Source organism: Molossus molossus, unplaced genomic scaffold (genome assembly GCF_014108415.1).
Source record: "Molossus molossus isolate mMolMol1 unplaced genomic scaffold, mMolMol1.p scaffold_m16_p_20, whole genome shotgun sequence".
In the NCBI taxonomy this organism is placed as follows: domain Eukaryota; kingdom Metazoa; phylum Chordata; class Mammalia; order Chiroptera; family Molossidae; genus Molossus; species Molossus molossus.
The window spans coordinates 24,293,275-24,312,344 of record NW_023425356.1 but is presented as its reverse complement, the minus strand read 5'-3'; the positions used below and the strand labels follow the sequence as shown (position 1 = coordinate 24,312,344).

Below are 19,070 nucleotides of genomic sequence, written 5' to 3'. Positions count from 1 at the left end.
CGTGGGGAAAGGGGCGGAATTTGCCAGAGGGACTGGGTTGGCGGTGTCACGTGGGGCAGTTCCGGCTTTGCCTTTAGCCAGGACGCAGGCGCAATTAGCCACTGCTGCGGGGATCCCTGTGACTCTTCCGGTCGGTACAACCAATCGGTGCACCGAGAAGCGTGCACCGAGAAGCGGGGCGGACGGAGAAGAGCGGAGGGAACGCTGAGAGTCGCTACTGCCGCCAGTGCCGCCCCAGGGGCGTGGAGGGCAGGGGGCGGTCTAGGCCGCGGTTGCAACTATGGCTCAAAGCAAAGACGGTGGAAACCCATTCGCCGAGCCCGGCGAGCTTGACAACCCTTTTCAGGTGACTTGCGCCGGCCTCCTTTGGGCACCTGGATTGACTTCTTGGTTCTGGAGGATGGGGCTAACTCGTATTCCCGTTCGTGAATTTTGATCCGTGGAAGGGCCGCCACGTGGGGGTGACAGGTGACTCCAGACCTGTGAGCACCCTGGGGGTGGGGGTGGGGGTGAGGGTGGGCGGGTCAGGCCCAACCCCTATAAGAAACTGGTACTGGCAATGAGGGTGAAATATTTGGAGAAAATATTCTGGGGGACAGAGTGGCCCCCAAGGTACAGTCAGTTTCGAAGAGGCCCCTTTGAGTTTCCTGTGAGGTATCAGGTGCCAGCTGAGCCCCAGGTCTCTGTCTGCAGGACCCAGCTGTGATCCAGCACCGACCCAGCCCGCAGTATGCCACGCTTGACGTCTACAACCCTTTTGAGATCCCAGAGGTGAGATTCTGAAGAGCACAGGATGGCAGGGAAGGGGAGTGTATGCCAATAAGCCCACTCTGTCCGGGTACAGGGGACTTTTCTGCATGCAAAGGAAAGAAGAAGCACCATGATTTTAGCTCCCTGAGAGAGAGGCCAGTCTGCCATGGGATGCCTAATTCTTCTGGAGACAGCAGGGCCAACGATCTACCAGTTGGAGCTCTAAATTTCAGTCCTGGGAGGACCTGCAGCCTGGCAAGGCCATAACCAAGGCCCTGTGTGGGGAGGCTTCTCTGAAAATAAAGTATGCAGCTGGTTGGAGTTGAGAAAACAGACTCTGCTTGGGTGTGCACTTACAAGGCAAGGAATGAGGAGGACTAGACATATCTGCCTCACTGGAATAGGAAATAGAGTTTTTAAAAGTTATGGAAGTAGATGTGGTAGATGAGTGTTTGAGGTTTGGCTGAGGAATTTGATGTGACGGGTCATGAGGCTGTAAAGGAGTTCTCTGACATAAACATAAGAATAAGCTTTCTAACAACTGTGGGAGGGGCTTCTACCTTAGGTAGTGAGTTCTGGGTCTAAATGTATTCAGGCAGACTATAGATTCCTGTGTCATGAGGGACTAGATGATCTGTAAGGTCTTTTTAAACCCAACAGCCAGCACCAGCCTATGAGCCTCCTGCCCCTGCCCCTGCCCCATTGCCTCCACCCTCAGCTCCCTCACAGTCCTCAAGAAAGCTCAGCCCCACAGAACCCAAGAATTATGGCTCATACAGCACCCAGGTAAGGTGGTAGTGGGGAGGGTGTTCATGGTGATCGGAGGAGTGAGATGAACCCAGGACTCACATCTCCCCCTGCTCACACTGGGCAGGCTTCAGCTGCAGCAGCCACAGCAGAGCTGCTAAAGAAGCAGGAAGAACTCAACAGGAAGGCAGAGGAGTTGGACCGGAGAGAGCGAGAGCTGCGGCATGCTGCCCTGGCGGGCACAGCTAGTAAGTAGATCCTTGATAGGGTGGAGAGGGAATCTGACAATTTCTAAGGAACAAAAAAACACCTAAGAGCATGGACACCAGAGCCAAATCACTTATTTATAATAGTTAGCTCTCAGGCAAGTTACTTAACGTTGAGTGCCTCAGTTTCCATACTTGTGAAATGAGAATAATGTTTGTGCCTGTTTGACAGGATTGTTGTGGAGTTAAACAAGGTCATCTATACAAAGTGCTTGGCACAGTGCTTAAAAGTTGTAAATAATAATACTCAATATTATTTTTATTCCTCTCCATCTCCTTGGACCCCAGATTGGAGATAGAAGAGAAGACCTAGGGTGGAAGGGGAAATTATTCCTTCATTGGTCTGTGCCTCACTTCGTGCTCTTTTTGTGCCTTACAGCTCGACAGAACAATTGGCCCCCTCTGCCTTCTTTTTGCCCAGTTCAGCCCTGCTTTTTCCAGGACATCTCCATGGAGATCCCACAAGAATTTCAGAAGACAGTATCCACCATGTACTATCTCTGGATGTGTGAGTAGTGAGAAACCTTTTTGGAGGAAGAGTACAGGTAGTAACTTGTACATCTTTTCTGCCCTGCATCCTACTCACCTAGAACCAGACATTTTATTTCTCTTTAACATTTGAGTTTAAGACTAATTTCTCTAAGATCTTCCTGGGTTATTCCTTTTATACAATTTAGAACTTATTCTCCAGCCTCCTAGCAAATGTGTTTTTGCCCTCTCCCCTTCCCTTGTCCTCATGCATAAATAAATGTATTCTGAAGCTTTAAAAGTCTCTGCAAAGGGGATTACACATGACTGAGATTTGCTCATTCTGCCTCCCCTATTGAGGATTTTGTAAAAGCAGCAGTTGTCTTACTTGCCTTACTCTGCCACATTTGGTGAGGGTTATCAGGTGGGCTTATATGGGAAGGAGTTTTTATTGCTATCTAGAAGGAGCCATCATCCTGTTCCTCCATCTGCTAGGCAGCACTCTGGCTCTTCTCCTGAATTTCCTCGCCTGCCTTGCCAGCTTCTGTGTGGAGACCAGCAAAGGCGCAGGCTTCGGGCTCTCTATCCTCTGGGTCATCCTTTTCACTCCCTGCTCCTTTGTCTGCTGGTACCGCCCCATGTATAAGGCTTTCCGGTAAGTTGGGGGCCCGGGGTGATGGGGAAGTTTGAATGGATCCCCACAATGTTCTTCTCCAGTGCTAATTCTCCCACTCTTTCTCCTTGTAGGAGCGACAGTTCATTCAATTTTTTCGTTTTCTTCTTCATTTTCTTCGCCCAGGATGTACTCTTTGTCCTTCAGGCCATTGGCATCCCAGGTTGGGGATTCAGGTCTGTGAGGCTGCTGTCTACCTTCATCCCTTCCTCCCACCCTTCTAGACCAAGTCAGGGTGGTGGGATGGGAGCTGTTTAGCAAAAGGAAATGTGGTTTTTATCCTTGGAAGGTGTTAGTTTACTGAGAGAGACAGGCCATACTTCCAGGATAGAGAAAGCCCAGACAGAACTTTAGACAGGCATAGATTGAGATGAAAGTCAATCTGAGAAGGCTTCCTGGAGGAAGCATAAGTAATTATGGTTGAAGAGAGGGAGAATATTCAACAGGAGGGTCTATTTCGAGTGAGGATGTCCAGAAGAGTTTAAGAGAGCCAGGAGTTAATGTTTCAGAAGCTGGGTTTGAACTATGAAAAGAGTGGATATAGTTTGGGATTGTGATACATGGAAAAGCTGCCAGACTGGTAGGGGAGTGACCTTCTATGGGAAGGGTGGGAATAGGGCATGTTTTTGACCTCACCAATGGAGAAGTTGGGAAGATGAGAGACACAGCTCTGAGCAGCCCCGTTCACTGCCACATGCTTGTCTCCCCTTACAGTGGCTGGATCTCCGCTTTGGTGGTGCTGAAAGTCAACATAGCAGTAGCTGTGCTCATGCTACTAGTTGCCCTGTTCTTCACTGGCATCGCTGTACTGGGAATTGTGATGCTACAGCGGGTGAGGGGCTGTGTTGAAGGTGGGGCCAGGAGAGTGAGATCATGTAGATCATGTGTCCCTAGGGACCTGGGTGGAACATTCAGGAGGAACTGGGGAGGGCCAGGCTGATGGGTGGGTTCTGAGCTAATGGACCTCTGGGGAAGGGGGAATGTTTTTGTGAGGTGGGGGGGGGGGGAAGGGAGCTGAGAAGGAAGAGCTAGAGCAGCAGGCTGGGGAGTGGTGGTGGCAGTGTTAGGTTGGAGTGGAGTAACAGTGGCTGGAACACGCTGTGATGTCTCTGTCCTCTATCTGCAGATCCACTCCTTGTACCGCCGCACAGGTGCCAGCTTTCAGAAGGCCCAGCAAGAATTTGCTGCTGGTGTTTTCTCCAACCCTGCAGTGCGAACTGCAGCTGCCAATGCAGCCGCTGGGGCTGCCGAAAATGCCTTCCGGGCCCCATGACCCCTGACTGGGATGCCCTGGCCCTGCCACTTGAGGGGGCTGACTTAGCCCCTATCCCTGAGGTCTCTGGGACTTGGTGAGGCATTACTATTTGATGTCTCCTGTATAGTGCCCACAACCCCACAGCTGTGACTGCTGAACCTGACTTAGGGGTGGGGGGAGCCCACTGTGACCCAGTCACTGTTCTGTCTACACCCCACTGCCCAGTCAAGCCACACTGCTGCCACCCCTTATACACCCCAACCCAGCTTCCCTCTGCTGTGCCAAGGCTGTTGCTTCGGTTATTTAAATAAAAAGAAAGTGAAACTGGAACTCAAATTCCTGTTTCTGGAATTTTTACTGGGAACAAAGACTTATGAGACAGAGAGTGAAGAGGGAACTGGAGAGGAAGCAGAAAGTGAATTCCAGAGGGAAGGTCAGGCCTGGCTTTAGTGTGAACTGCGAGCTGTCCAGGGTGGGGCAGCAGGACCGGGTGACTGGGTGGCAGGCGCAGGAAGAGGGAGGGAAGTCCACGGTTGGGCGGTTGGGCGTGGAATCATGGAGCTGCCAGGGAGCCCTGCTCCCCACCCCTCCATTAATGACCCGGAAAGAGCCGCTGCCTCTGTTGGGAAGGCAGTGGGACAAGGGGCCTGAGGCTGGGTGGGATTCAAGGGGGCACCCAAGGGGTTGTTGGCTAGGGCCTGGGTCCCGGTAGAGGCAAGGACTGGACAGCGCTTACCTTACCGGCAGAGAGCTGCGTGCGAGCCTGCCCTGTCACCAGCTCCTGCCCTCCCCCTCCTGCAGAGTCTCTGGCCTGGACTACAACTCCCGCGGTGCACTGCGCAGCACGCTCCTCCTCTCGCACCATCCCATCCCCATCCCCCCTGCCTCCAAACCCTCTGCAGCCAGAGCTGGGGGAGCGGAGCGTGGTGGGGAGGGGAGCAGGACAGGCGATTCAGGAGACAGCGGCACCTTGGCCTATCCCCACCAACCAGCCTGGGATCCCACTGGACACTCCGGGGGCACATCACCCACCCTTCTAGAGTCACCTACGCCGACCCCTCCCCTTTTCTCTAGACTTCTTTCCCATCCTCTGGACTTTACCCTCCCCACCCTTTCCTGGGTTCCCAACCTCTGTCCTCTCCTCACTCCCGGACCGACCCTTCTCGGTGCCCCTCTTCCCTAGGGAGATGCGATGAGCCTGTGTCCCGGCGCCCTCATCGCCATCCCCGGCACGGTGCCCGTCCAGTGCCCGTGGTGGGGAGGGAGCACTCTAGGGCCCCTCTGTGACGTCCCTCCCTTGGGCACCCCCCCAGCTGGAGTCCCTGGGCTATGCCCCAGGGGACCCAGCCAGGGGGTGGGCTCTAGAGCGAGTGGGGTGGAGAAGAGGAAGGACGGGGCCTTGGGCTCCTCTGAGATGCTCCCAAGTGCCAGGGGGGGCCGAGCGAGGCGCAGGCAACCGGGCAGCAGGCATGATGCCCTCGCCTAGTGACTCCAGCCGCTCGCTTACCAGTAGGCCCAGTACCCGGGGCCTTACCCATCTCCGCCTTCACCGACCCTGGCTGCAGGCCCTGCTCACGACCGGGTTGGCCCAGGTGCTTCTGGGCATCCTGGTGGTCACCTTCAGCATTGTGGCCTCCTCCGTCACCACCACCGAGAGCATCAAGAGGTCCTGCCCGTCTTGGGCTGGATTCTCGGTGAGTTGGGTGCACAGTTGTTGGGTGGGGGAGGCTCCTTGGGCCCCACCCCTCCACACCAGCTGCCAGTTCAAATTCTGGCCTCTCCTCCCTCTCCTGGACCTCTCCTTCCTTACAGGGCTGGGCGCACCCTGTGGTGAGGGGCTCACTCAGGTGCCTCCCCTGCCAGGCTGAGCCTGTGCCCACTCTGTCCCCAGCTGGCGTTCTCCGGGGTAGTTGGCATTGTGTCCTGGAAGCGGCCATTCACTCTAGTGGTAGGTGCCAGGGTCTGGTGCCCACTGGGAGGCAGGTGCCCAGCACCTGAGGGGACGCCTATTGATGCCCTCAAGAAGGGAACTGGCTCTCCAGTTCATGTCACCCAGGCGCCAATGAGTGTGAAGGAGGGTGGCTCCCTCCTTGGTAGCCCTCTACTCCTGAGGGTCCCAGCCCTGAATCGGCACCCTATTTTTCCCAGATCTCCTTCTTCTCCTTGCTTTCGGTGCTGTGTGTCATGCTCAGCATGGCTGGCTCTGTTCTCTCCTGTAAGAATGCTCAGCTGGCCCGAGACTTCCGACACTGCTCCATGGTGAGATTTGAGGAGGGAGAGCCAGAGAGAACTGGTTGGGGGAGATGTGAAGGACACCTGGGTCTGTCCTGACTCAGTCTGCCTCACCCTCCCCACTCCCACTCAGGAAGGAAAGGTCTGTGTATGCTGCCCCTCTGTTCCCCTCATCCGGCCCTGTCCAGAGTCAGGGCAGGAACTAAAAGTTGCCCCTAACTCCACCTGTGATGAAGCCCGAGGGGCCCTCAAGGTGAGCATGCACCCCCCTCACCTCTACCATTCCTTCCTCCCCGGTCATGCCTCCCCTCCTGGGGTCCTCACAGGCCCAGAGTATGTGAGATTTACCCCTCCCCAAACCCCTCATACACTCTTTCTCTCTCCTTTTCTAGAACCTGCTCTTCAGCGTCTGTGGACTCACCATTTGTGCCACCATAGTCTGTACCCTCTCAGCTATTGTCTGCTGCATCCAAATATTCTCCCTGGACCTTATGCACACAGTGAGAGGGGAGCCGGGGTGTGATGGGGGGTGGTTGCAGGAGTGTGTGCGTTGAGATTGGCGTTGAGGAAGTGGTGACTACAGCACTGACTTCTGAGCACCAGGGGCTGTGGATCACCAATTAGGAATGTCTGTTATTTTAAGGATGTTTAGGGGGTCCAAGGAGTGGATGATGTGGAGGAGAATGACAGGGAGTAAGAGAAGTATGCCATGCCAGTCTGGGGCCAGGAGAAGGGGACATTAAAGAATGGGATTAGAAGTTAGGTGGAGTCAAGGAGGTCCTAGATGGAGGTGGGGTGGAAGGGTTGATGTTCTGGTAAGGACAGAGCAGGTGGTGATTCTGGATGCAGGTGGGGTCATAAAGAGGAGGAGTTTTATTTTTATTTTTTAAAATATTTTCTTTATTGATTTTAGAGAGAGAGGAAGGGAGAGAGAGAGAGAAACATCGATGAAAGAGAACATTGACTGGCTGCCTCCTGCATGCCCCCCACTGGGGACTGGGCCCATAACCTGGGCATGTGCCCTGACCAGGAATTGAACCAGCAACCTCTTGGTGCATGGGTCCACACTCAACCACTGAGCCACACCGGCCGGGCAAGAGGAGGAATTTTAAAAAATATTTTTATTGATTTTTTTTTTTTTTTTTTAAGAGAGAGAGGAAGGGAGAAGGAGAGATAAAAACAAGGGTCAAGCCCCCAACCTGGGCATGCACCCTGACCACAAATTGAACCAGCAACCTCTTGGTGCATGGGATGATGCTTAATCCACTGAGCCACACCAGCTCTGCAAGAGAAGGAATTTTTAGATGGGCAGGGCCAGAGCTAGAGGTCCTGGGTGGGGGCAGGGTTAGAGGAGGAGCTAGTCTCTGGCTGAGGGAGGGGCCAGAGCTGAGCAGCTTTGAGGAGGTGTAGCTAGAAAATGTAGATGAGGAGAGGAGTTTGGGAGCCAAGGAGCTGTGTTCCCAGAAATCAAGCTTGCTGACCTGCTTGCTCCCCAGCAGCTGGCTCCTGAGCGGTCAATCTCAGGTCCCCTGGGGCCTCTGGGCTGTATGTCCTCGCCCCCAGCCCCTCTCCTACACACTATGCTGGACTTGGAGGAATTTGTACCGCCTGTGCCCCCACCTCCCTACTACCCCCCAGAGTACACCTGCAGCTCAGAAACAGATGCACAGAGGTAAGGCCTGGTGGACTCCTGCTGGGGAAACTAAGGAAGGGGAAGGGGGCTTTGGCTGCAGCCTTGATTGGTGGGGAGGATCTTTGTGGAATAGTTCTCCAGGCTTTTACCCTCTCCCTCTACCAACCAGCATCACCTACAATGGTTCCATGGACAGCCCAGTGCCCTTGTACCCTACTGATTGCCCCCCTTCTTATGAGGCCGTCATGGGGCTACGTGAAGACAGCCAGGTGAGAGCAAGGGTTGATGTGGAACTAGGACATGAAAAGCTGAGTGGGCTGCAGTCACTGAATAAAAATATAGTTCTTAAAGCAGTAGCACATCCACTGTCATCTTTGATCTTCCCTAGAGCCTGGTGAGGTGGGTGGGGTAGGAACCATTATTTCTCTTTTACAGATATGGAGACGGAGGCCCCCATAAGTAACTTGTACAAAGTGACAAAGCTGGACTGGAATCTAGGTCTCCAGAGTTCTGTCCAGCACATGGGGGTAATCATAACAGTGTGTAGAGCTGGACCTTTGACCCTTGTGCCTTCTGCAGGCCACTCTGTTTGATCCTCAGCTTCATGATGGCTCCTGCATCTGTGAGCGAGTGGCTTCCATTGTAGATGGTGAGCAGAAAGTGAGGAGGGTGGACAAGGGATAGCAGAGCTGGGTGAGGGCGAAGAAGGGGGAGACAAGGCTGAGTTAGTGGTGTGTGGATAAGCGCGGGCGGTGGCTTCTTGGAATCCTGGACTTAAATGTCTACTTTGGGATAAAACTGGAGGCAGAGTGGCCCCCAGAGGCTGGGCCTAAGGAAAGAGGAACTGCCTAGGCCGGGTCGGGCCGGGCTGGTGCTACCCAGCGCCCCCTGCTGCCCACAGTGTCCATGGACAGCGGGTCTCTGGTGCTGTCAGCCATCGGTGATCTCCCCGGGGGCTCCAGCCCTTCTGAGGACTCATGCCTTCTGGAGCTGCAGGGCTCCGTACGCTCCGTGGACTACGTGCTCTTCCGCTCCATTCAGCGCAGCCGCGCAGGCTACTGCCTCAGCCTGGACTGCGGCCTTCGCGGCCCCTTTGAGGACAGCCCGCTGCCCCGGCGGCCCCCTCGGGCTGCCCGCTCCTATTCCTGCTCTGCCCCAGAGGCCCCACCCCCACTGGGTGCCCCCACAGCTGCCCGCAGCTGTCACCGGCTGGAAGGCTGGCCGCCCTGGGTGGCACCCTGCTTCCCCGAGCTAAGGCGGCGGGTCCCCAGGGGAGGCAGCCGGCCAGCTGCAGCCCCTCCCACAAGAGCCCCCACTCGCCGCTTTAGTGATAGCTCAGGTTCCCTCACCCCACCGGGGCACCAGCCTCCTTATCCCGCCCCCCCGCCACTGCTGCTGCTGCCACGGTCCCACAGTGACCCAGGCATCACCACCTCCAGCGACACCGGTGAGCACCTCACTACCAAGGGTCAGGAAAGGGTAGGAGCTGGGAGTTAGAGGTTCAGTGATGGCCAGCAGGATCTGGGACACCGTTGAGGTCCCTGAAGAGGATGAAAGTGTGAGTTCACTCCTGCGGTAGACAGTTCTTGAGTGCTCACCTCCTAGAAACACAATATCAGTAGCTTTGTGGCTAAAAGAGGATTTGTGTTTTGAAACCCAATGTCACAGCTCCCAGCTTGGGCCAGTTACCAAGCCTCAGTTTCTCACCTATAAAATGGGTATAACGATAGTACGTCCACCATAGGTACTAGAGCATTACTGAGAAGTGAGAATGCAAGTAAAATGCTTAGCACAAAAAGTGCTCATTATCACCATGGTATGTGCCAGGTACTGGGGAGGATGCAGCTGTGAACAACACTGCCTTAATCCTGTCTTGGTGAATTATACTACCTATGGGCAGAAATGATGCTTCCTTGGTTGGGGATGGGGGATGGGAGTTGTGAAAGCTCTTCTAGGCTTGAATTCTCTCAGGAGGGTGGTAGGATGGGGTGTGTCCATTGACCACTCCCGCTCAGTCCCTGTCTGGCTCTCCTCCCCAGCTGACTTCAGGGACCTTTATACCAAAGTGTTTGAGGAAGAAGCTGCTTCTGTGTCCTCTGCAGATACAGGTCAGGCATGTGGTTAGTACCCAGGGAGTGGGGGTTAGGGGAGTGCTGCCTGGCCCTCTCTGCACCTCCCATTCCACCCACTCTACCTCTCTGTCTCTCTCCAGGGCTCTGCTCTGAAGCCTGCCTCTTCCATCTAGCCCGCTGCCCTTCCCCCAAGTTGTTACGAGCCCGCTCAGCTGAGAAACGACGCCCTATTCCCACCTACCACAAGGTCCCCTTGCCCTTGGGCCCTGCACCTGCCCACTCCCTGGGGGACCTGAAGGGCAGCTGGCCAGGCCGGGGCTTGGTCACTCGTTTCCTACAGATGTCCAGGAAGGCCCCGGACCCCAGTGGGAATGAAGCCCATGGACATAAGCAGGTAGGCATTAGAGGAGCCTGGGAAGATACCCAGGAAAGCCTGGAGCTTCAGTTTGGGCCACAGTGATGTCTTCTCCTGTGTTCCCCTTTAGGTGCCCCGGAGCCGGTGGGGACGGCCAGGCCGAGAGAGCCTCCATCTTCGAAGCTGCGGGGATCTGAGCTCTGGCTCCTCCCTGCGGCGCCTCCTGTCTGGCCGCAGACTGGAGCGAAGTACCCGCCCCCACAGCGTCAGCCTCAATGGGGGCAGCCGGGAGACTGGGCTCTGACATGGGCTTCTTGCTACATTGAACAGATCCAGATGAATACTGGGGCTACAGATGCCAGCTGGTTGGGACCAGCAGCCTCCAGCATTCCCTTGCACTGGCTGACACAAAAAGAAACTCACTGTATACCCCAAAGTTATACCTTTCCCTCCTACCTCTGGGGCTCCTGCTGCTTGCCTCTGCTCCTCTGGCCTGGGAGAGCTTCTGTCCTGTACTGCATGGGTATTCAGGCTGGGGGGAGATACCCTGCTTACAGCATTGGAGGGAGAAAATGATCAAGTCCTGCCCGCCCACCTCAGCCCCCCAGCGTGAGACTAGCTCTCTCTGATTTGCCAGGGGCACTACAGCCAGGGCAAGGCATGTCACAGGTGTTTAAGGATAAGGGGCTGTATGCCTGTACAATTGGGTGGTGAAGCATGAAGAGTCATAAAAATCTGGGTAGCCTCTCAGCTCTGCCACCTCTAGCTGCATGACCTTGGGCAAGTTATTTAACCTCAATTTCCTGACCTGTAAAACATTGTGAGGACAAATGTTTGTAAAGCTCTTAACACAATGTAAGCCTTCAATAAATTTCAATTTTCCCCTTCTCTTCTGGATTATTATTACTATCATTTTTTTATCCTCACCCGAGGACATTTTTGCATCTATCTTCAGATAGAGCAGGAGCAAGAAAGAGAGAGAAACATTGATGTGGGAAAGTCACATCGACTGGTTGCCACCCGCATGACCCAACCAAAGCCGGGGACAAACTGCAACTGAGGTATGTGCCCTTAGCGGGAACCAACACCGGTCTCTCTGGACTGAGGGCTGATGCTCTAACTGCTGAGCCAAACCAGCCAGGGCTGATTTGATGTGTTTTTTCTCTTCCTAACAATCCATTCTCCACTCAGCAAAATAAATCACATCAGATCAAGATTCTGCCTAAATCTAATGTCTTCCCATTGTATTTACAATAGTCTCCAAACTCCTTCCCAGACTGTGGACAGGTCTGCCTTACACAAGAGCCTTTGCATCTGCTCTTTTCCAAGCATTACACACTCTGCCCTCTGGCTATTGCCTTGGCCTAAAACTAATTCCAGCCTTAGTTCCATTCTCACCTCATTGAGCAATCCCCAGTCATTTTATCACACTGCCATGTTGTTTAGAGCACTTAATTACTATCTAAAATTATCTTGTTTGTGTCTGTAGTCCCAAGAATGTAAGCTCCGGAGAGCAGGGACTTGCTCATTGCACTGGGCCTAACACTTAGCAGGTCCTCAACAAAAACTCAAATTACTTAAGTGGCAGAGTGGGACCTTGAAAGCAGCTTTCGGATCCGGATCCGGATCCGGATCCTCTCATTTGGGGGATATCCGCGGTGCCCCACTTGGAAGGAAGGGAGGAGGAAGGGACACGGTCCACAGATGGCGTCAGGCTGCAAGACTTATTGAATAATTCACCATCATAACAACCCCGCCTCAGGGAGGGTTGGGGTGCGGCCAGGACGACAAAATAAGGTAGCAGGGGGTGGAGATTGGGGTTCCCAAAGGGGCCGTTTCTGGGCACTGAATATTTCCTGTCCTGAGGCTCCCAAAGGAGGAAGCTCAAAAATCCTGCTTAGCTTCCAGGGGCCAGACTCACTGAGGGAATTCAATCACCCTACCCTACCCCACCCCACCCCCACATCCCCCCACTTTACATGGCGTGCAGTGTGTAGGCCTAGACGCATGCGCACTTCATGACTCCCGCTCCCTCTTCCTTTCCGAGTTGACCCCAAGTACGCTTGCGCCCCATCTGGGTTACGGCTGGTCAGTGAGAGCCGTTTGTGCCTAGGAAGACCAATAAGGCGTGCGTAAGAGGCTGCGTCCCGCCTCCTGATCAGGAGAGGTAAACCTCCTGTGCGCGGCCCCGCCTCTGCCCGGCCCCGCCCCACCGGCCCGGAGCTTCTCGCGGTTGCAGGTCCTGGGGCGCATCGCCGCTCGGCTGCGAACGCTGCAGAACCTCCTTTTCCAGCCCCGCCCTCCCCTCTATGCGGGCTGCTGTGGGGTTTTTCCTTCGACACTGGTTGGGGCTGCTGTTTACTTTGCCCACGGTAGGCATAATGGATGTACCACCATTTGGACCTTAACTCTTGCCTCCCCCCCGGGGGGGGGGTTCGCACTTCGCTTTGTAATCATCATTGTTATTATCGGGATGGTCGTAAAATCTTCTAATTCTCCTCTATCCACTTGTTTTTTGAGGGTTGGAATGGGATTAAGGTCTGTGTAATTTATTTTTCAGTCATTCGACAAATGTTCATTGAACACCGGACTAGCGCCAGGCCTCTGGTACACACTGGGATACAGTCACTGGGAATAGGAAGGGAGCGTGGACAGACTTGTCCATACCCTTCCGGGCTCACGCACTGACAGATCAGCAAACAGGTTAGCAGGCCACTAGACTATAACTGACATTAAGCCACTTGTACAATTAACTATGGTAAATGCTACAAAGAAGATATGTAAGGACTATGGATTTGTGTTACAGGAGGGCTGTGTGTGTAGGGAGAGAATTTTTGGAGAAAACGACATCTGAGATGAGTTCTGAAAGATGAATAGACATTAACTAAGCTAAATGGAAGTGAAGAGTGATATATACTGAAGAAGAGCCTTTGGGTGGATCCTGAGGTACAATGAATGTAGAACAAGGGGCAAGCCCCTGGCAGGCTGTAATTGGCAGCTGGGGCTGGTCTCTCTGTCTTGGCCCTTCCCTACTGACGTCTGATTTCTACACAGCAGCTAACATGATCTTAAAAATATAAATCTGGCCAATCCACTGTGGCTCAGTAGTTGAGCATTGACCCATGCACCAAGAGGTCTCCAGTTCGAGTCCTGGTCTGGTCTGTCAGGGCACATGCCAGGGTTGTGGGCCTAGTCCCCAGTGGGGGGCGTGCAGGAGGTGGCCAATGGATGTTCTCTGTCATCAGCGTTTCCATCTCTCTCTCCCTCCCTCTCTCTCTAAACAAGAAAGAAAAATTTAAAAGAAAATAATCTTCTGAAAACTTAAATAAATAAATAAGTAAACAAACTTCTTACAATTATCCCTGTCACTGGCTCTATCCAGCACTCCCTACCCTTTATTTTCCTTCATAGTTCTCATGACCATGTGAAATGATCTGTTTTCTGTCTACCAGCCACCAGGACAGGAACTTTATCATCTTATTTAATGCTGTATCCCCAGGATCTAGAACAGTGCCTGGCACATAGTAGATGCCCAATTATTACTTGTTGAAAGTGTGAATTGGGGAACACTTAGCAAGGGTGCCTAACCGAGTCAGGGTGTCAGGAAAATAGTACTGATGGTAGTGATATTAAGGCTGAGGCCTTAATGATGAAAAAGAAGAGTTACTCATTTTCTTCAAGAGAAGAGAAAAAGCCTGGCAGGTGTGGCTCAGTGGACTGAGCATTGTCACATGGACTGAGAGGTCCCAGTTGGCTTCCTGGTCGGGGCACATGCCTGGGTTTCATGCTCGATCCCCAGTAGAGGATGTGCAGAAGGCATCTGATCGATGTTTCTCTCTCACATCAATGTTTCTATCTCTCCCTTTCTCTCTCTCTAAAAATAAATAAATAAAAACATGGAAAAAAAGAGAAAAGAGAAGAAGAAAGTACTCATGCCAGGGAGGAGAGCAGAGGCAAGATGGAATGCAGCCTACCAGAGGAAATGGGATTGGAACATATAGTGCAAATGAAGAGGTGAGAAATGAGGGTGGAACAAAGATCCTGTAAGCCCTCTTAACGGCAGTGTAGTATCATTAAAGGATTTGAGGAAGGACAGCTATAGCTTCAGAATTTATTTTTAGCCCTGGCCTGTTTTTCCCAGTGGTTAGAGCATTGGCCCACAAACCAAAGGGTCGAAGGTTAGATTCCTGGTCAACAGCATGTACCTGGGTTGCAGGTTCAATCCTTGGCCAGGGTCTTGCAGGAGGCAACCAATCGATGTGTCTCTCTCACATAGGTATTTCTCTCTCTCTCTCTCTCTCTCTCTCTCCCTTCCATTTTGTCTAAAATGGAAAAATTGCCCTGGCTGGTTTGACGCAGCAGGTAGAGTGTCGGCCCATGGACTAAAGACTCTCGGGTTCGATTCTGGACAAGGGCATGTACCTCAGTTGTGGTTTGGTTCCCCGGCCCTGGTCGGGGTCGTGTGGGAGGCAGCTAATCCATGTTTCTCTCTCTCTCTCGCTCCCTCACACTATCAGAAAATAAATGGAAAAATATCTTCGGGTAAGGATTTAAATAAATAAATAAAATGGAAAAATATCCTCTAGTGAGGATTAACCAAAAAACAAAAATTTATATTTTAGTTATATCATCCAGTTCTCAAGGAATGAATTGGAGGATAAAAGTGAAGGTTATGAGACCGAGAGATGTTTCTGTAGTCTAGGAAAGAAAGAATGGGGAGAAGGGTACAGGAAGAGGACAGGGTCAAGAATAAGCCTAAATGGGCCCAGCCATTGTGGTTTGTGCACCAAGAGGTCACTGGTTTGATTCCTGGTCAGGGCACATGCCTGGGTTGTGGGCTTGATCCCCAGTAGTGGGTGTGCAGAAAGTAGCTGATTGATGTTTCTCTCTCATTGATTTTTTTTTTTTCCTTTATTGGTTTTAGAGAGAGAGGAAGGGAGAGGGAGAGAGAGAAACATCGATGAGAGAGAACATTGTCTCATCGATGTTTCTTTTCTTTTTTAATTATTATTATTTTTTTTAATCCTCACCCAAGGACATTTTTCCATTTTTTGTTCAGATAGAGTGGGAAGGAGAGAGAGAGAGAGAGAGACATCAATGTGAAAGGAACACATCGAGTGGCTGTCACCCACACAACTCAACCAGGGCCAGGGACAAACTGCAACTGAGGTACGCGCCCTTAGCGGGAACCAAACCTGGGTCTCTCTGGACCACAGGCTGATGCTCTAACTGCTGAGGCAAACCGGCCAGGGCTTTAAAAAAAATTTTTTTTCCATTATTGATTATAGAGAGAGAAGAAGTGAGAGAGAGATAGAAACATCAGTGATGAGAGAACATCGTTGGCCGCCTCCTGCATGCCCCACACTGGGGATGGGGACCACAACCTGGGCACGTGTGCTGACCGGGAATTGAACCGGTGACCTCTTGGTGCATGGGTTGGTGCTCAACCACTGAGCCACACCGGCCGGACTCATCAATGTTTCTATCTATCTCTCTGTTCCGTTCCCTTCTTCTCTCTCTAAAAGTTCAATACACACACACACATTCTTTTTGGTTAATCCTCACCTGAGGATATTTTTCTATTAATTATTTTTTGGATAGAATGAAAGGGAGGAAGGGAGAGAGAGAAACATCTATGTGAGATTTGGTTGCCTCCTGCACAACCAGGGTGGGAGATCTAACCTGCAACCCAGGTATGTGCCCTTGACCAGAAATTGAACCCACGACCCTCCATTCTGCAGGCCAATGCTCTCACTGCTGAGCCAATTGGCCAGGGCAATAAAAAAAAAAAAAAAAAAATATATATATATATATATATATATATATATATATATATATATATATATATATATATATTTTTTTTTTAAAGAATGAGCCCCATGAGGATGTCAGGCTGAAATAAAATAAACAAAAGTTTATCAAGTAAAAAAAATAAAAAATGAGCCTCAGGTTCTGGGAGGAAGGGGTTCCATTTAAGGGAAAAGAGAACACAGAAGGAAGAACAGGTTTGGCTCAGGGAGATGGTCTCAGGAAGGTCCTGCTGAGGTGTCTGTGAGACACCCAGAGGAGAAGAAAGGGCCTAGGACAAAATCCTAAGGAACACCAGCAGACAGAAAGGTGAAGGCTTCAAAGGAGAAGCAGCAGCCAGAAAGGTGGGTCCAAACACCAGAATGGAGTCATGGAAACAAAGGAGAGTACTTCAAGGAGTGCTCAAGGCAAGAGTTTTAGCGATGAGGAAACGAGTTCAAGAAAAGTCAAGTAACTTCCCAATACTTCAGATCTAGTGAGTAATGAAGCAAGGATTTAAATCCTGTGTAGCCATTCTGGTGTCCATGCTAAAACACCCATTCATACTGCCTCTTCTTAAGGGGACAAGAGAAATGGTGGCAGCCAGAGGAAGCAAAGCAGAAGGTAGCGGTCTTAGATGAGTCAGCTGACTACCTGGAGAGGGGAAATAAAGGCTGAATAACAATAACAGTAATACTTCCTGCCATTTATATGGAACTTTATAGATTATAAGGTGGAACTTCACAGACATTATTCTCAACTGTGAGTCTCATTACAGTCCTATATAGGAGGGTCAGAACTGAGGAATGTGCCAGCAGGTTCACAGATGTTCAGTATTTGAATCCATACTTCTATGGCCTCAGCCAAATCCCCCTCATTTGGTCTTATTTTAACTCTAATAATTATGTCCAGAGTTAACCTCATTCTACCTGAAGTTCACCACTCCTTTGCTTCAAACCACACCAAGGACAGTCTCAGAAACACTGACAAGAAGGGCCTTGAAAAGTGTGTGAATAGTAACCTACAGAAATATCTGGGAGTCTGTATGACATGAGGACTAAGAACTCCGTGGCTTCAGTTAGGCTTGGCCCTGCCACTTACTTAACTTCTCTAAGTCTCTGTCTTCTCATCTGTAACATGGAGTTGTCAGGCTAATGCATGTAATAAGCACTCATGAGAGATTGGCTGTTATCGTGAGAAAAAATATAAGGTAGCACGTGAGGTACAAGTACTTTCCATGTGTACTGGGCTTTACACTGAATGCTGTGGTCATCGTTTAAGAGTTGGTTAATCAGCCCTGGCCGGTTAGAGCGTTGGCCTGCAGTCTGAAGAGACCCGGGTTCGGTTCCCGCTAAGGGCACGTACCTTGGTTGCAGTTTGTCCCCGGCCCTGGTTGGGTTGTGTGGGTGGCGACCACTCGATGTGTCCCTTTCACATCGATGTTTCTCTCTCTCTCTCTCTCTCTCTCTCCCCCTCCCACTCTATCTGAACAAAATATCGAAAAATGTCCTCGGGTGAGGATTAAAAAAAAAAAAAAAAAGAGTTGGTTAATCATACTTTATAGTGTCTAACTTTATAGTGTCTCTCTTTCACTTGACCATGGAGGTAATAGTGAGACTGGAAGCGGGCGACCTCCTTGGGGTGTTGGTCTGACACCTAAAGAGTAAGGGGCCTGTGACATGGTAGGTACTTGCTAGCCTCCAGGGCAGGAGTTTGCTGAGTCAAGCCTATACAGCCTGGCAGATGACTAGCAGAAGTGGAATCAGAACTCTGCTGCTGGGTCAGCCAAACTACTTGTATACTTCTGCTTTTGCTTATATTTATTTCCCAGTTGTCCTCCCTTGGTGTTCAGCTAAATCTTTTAAAAGCCTGCAACAGGACCCAGGAACGCATTTGTGGCCACCTAGTACACCCCTAGTGGCCACTGCAGCAAGACCTAGGTGTTTGAGGTGACTTTCTAGGGCAGTGGTTCTCAGTCGCCCCCTAGGGGACATTTTGGAAACCAGAATAAGGAGACACTTGGAGGATTAAATGGATGGAAGACAAGAAAGGTAGATGTTCCATAACATGCATGACAGTCCTGCACAAGGAAGAATTCTCTTATTGTACTTGACTTTGGAAATTTCTGCTCAACAACTTATGCAAATATAAAATAAAAAACAAATCAGTAGGACTTTATTATATAATAATTTAGAAGTCATTATAAAGAAGGAAGCTTAGCCCTGGCCGGTTTGGCTCAGAGGTTAAAGCGTTGGCCTGCAGTCCAGAGTAGACCTGGGTTCAGTTCCCACGAAGGGCACGTACCTCGGTTGCAGTTTGTCCCCGGCCCTGGTTGGGTCATGTGGATGGCAACCACTCAATGTGTCCCTTTCACGTTGATGTTTCTCTCTCTCTCCCTCCCTCCCACTCTATCTGAACAAAAAATGGAAAAATTTCCTTGGGTGAGGATAAAAAATAAAAAAATAAAAAGAAGGAAGCTTAAATAAAATGTATTTCCAACTGTGTAACAGTTTAGTTGAAAAGAGTTTCTATGCAGTAGTATAGTTCTTGCAAAAGCAATGAACCGACTGCTAATATGTAATTAAATTTTTGCTAGCTTAATTTAGGTATAATTTATATGCTATAAAAGTCTCTCTTTTAAGTGTACAGTTCAACAATTTTTGGTAAATTTATTGAGTTGTACAACAGCTAATCTCTATTCCTACCCCGACTCCAGGCAACTACTAATTTATCTTATGTCTCTATAGCTTTGCCTGCTCTAGGATTTCATATAAATGGAATCATACGCCCTGGTCGGTTTGGCTCATCCCGCAGACCAATGAGTCACGGGTT

The 19,070-nt window shown here is 51.0% G+C and overlaps 2 protein-coding genes across 7 annotated transcripts; both read left to right on the top strand.

The window, feature by feature from the left end:
- The first annotated feature begins 59 nt into the window (after positions 1 to 59).
- SCAMP3 (secretory carrier membrane protein 3) lies at positions 60 to 4,659 on the top strand. 2 transcript variants are annotated; one of them, XM_036272756.1, is made up of 9 exons: positions 60 to 346; positions 694 to 771; positions 1,411 to 1,536; positions 1,625 to 1,745; positions 2,143 to 2,271; positions 2,727 to 2,886; positions 2,979 to 3,080; positions 3,619 to 3,736; positions 4,031 to 4,491. In XM_036272756.1, the coding sequence occupies exons 1-9, from the start codon at positions 281 to 283 to the stop codon at positions 4,175 to 4,177; spliced, it is 1,047 nt and encodes a 348-aa protein (XP_036128649.1). In that variant the 5' UTR covers positions 60 to 280; the 3' UTR covers positions 4,178 to 4,491. The 2 variants fall into 2 exon arrangements, with proteins under 2 accessions (XP_036128649.1, XP_036128648.1); XM_036272755.1 differs by having other exon boundaries at positions 116 to 346; positions 3,619 to 3,755; positions 4,031 to 4,659.
- A 368-nt stretch (positions 4,660 to 5,027) lies between these two features.
- Positions 5,028 to 11,349, top strand: FAM189B (family with sequence similarity 189 member B). Of its 5 annotated transcripts, none has more exons than XM_036272656.1 (12): positions 5,028 to 5,853; positions 6,051 to 6,107; positions 6,308 to 6,418; positions 6,525 to 6,644; positions 6,784 to 6,891; positions 7,891 to 8,063; positions 8,194 to 8,293; positions 8,604 to 8,673; positions 8,926 to 9,471; positions 10,064 to 10,132; positions 10,237 to 10,490; positions 10,582 to 11,338. In XM_036272656.1, exons 1-12 carry the CDS (start codon positions 5,629 to 5,631, stop codon positions 10,753 to 10,755), a joined length of 2,007 nt encoding a protein of 668 aa, XP_036128549.1. In that variant the 5' UTR covers positions 5,028 to 5,628; the 3' UTR covers positions 10,756 to 11,338. The 5 variants fall into 5 exon arrangements, with proteins under 5 accessions (XP_036128549.1, XP_036128550.1, XP_036128552.1 ...); XM_036272655.1 differs by having other exon boundaries at positions 5,085 to 5,853; positions 7,888 to 8,063; positions 10,582 to 11,328; XM_036272657.1 differs by lacking the exon at positions 6,051 to 6,107 and having other exon boundaries at positions 7,888 to 8,063.
- The last annotated feature ends 7,721 nt before the right edge of the window (positions 11,350 to 19,070 follow it).

Bases quoted from the DNA above. Each gene is read 5' to 3' on its own strand.
- FAM189B (XM_036272655.1), top strand. From the start codon at position 5,629: ATGATGCCCTCGCCTAGTGACTCCAGCCGCTCGCTTACCAGTAGGCCC. The intron at 6,645-6,783 runs GTGAGCATGCAC...CTCCTTTTCTAG, and splicing joins AAGCCCGAGGGGCCCTCAAG to AACCTGCTCTTCAGCGTCTG. The intron at 6,892-7,887 runs GTGAGAGGGGAG...CTTGCTCCCCAG, and splicing joins CCCTGGACCTTATGCACACA to CAGCTGGCTCCTGAGCGGTC.
- SCAMP3 (XM_036272755.1), top strand. From the start codon at position 281: ATGGCTCAAAGCAAAGACGGTGGAAACCCATTCGCCGAGCCCGGCGAG. The intron at 2,272-2,726 runs GTGAGTAGTGAG...TCCATCTGCTAG, and splicing joins CATGTACTATCTCTGGATGT to GCAGCACTCTGGCTCTTCTC. The intron at 2,887-2,978 runs GTAAGTTGGGGG...TTCTCCTTGTAG, and splicing joins CCCATGTATAAGGCTTTCCG to GAGCGACAGTTCATTCAATT.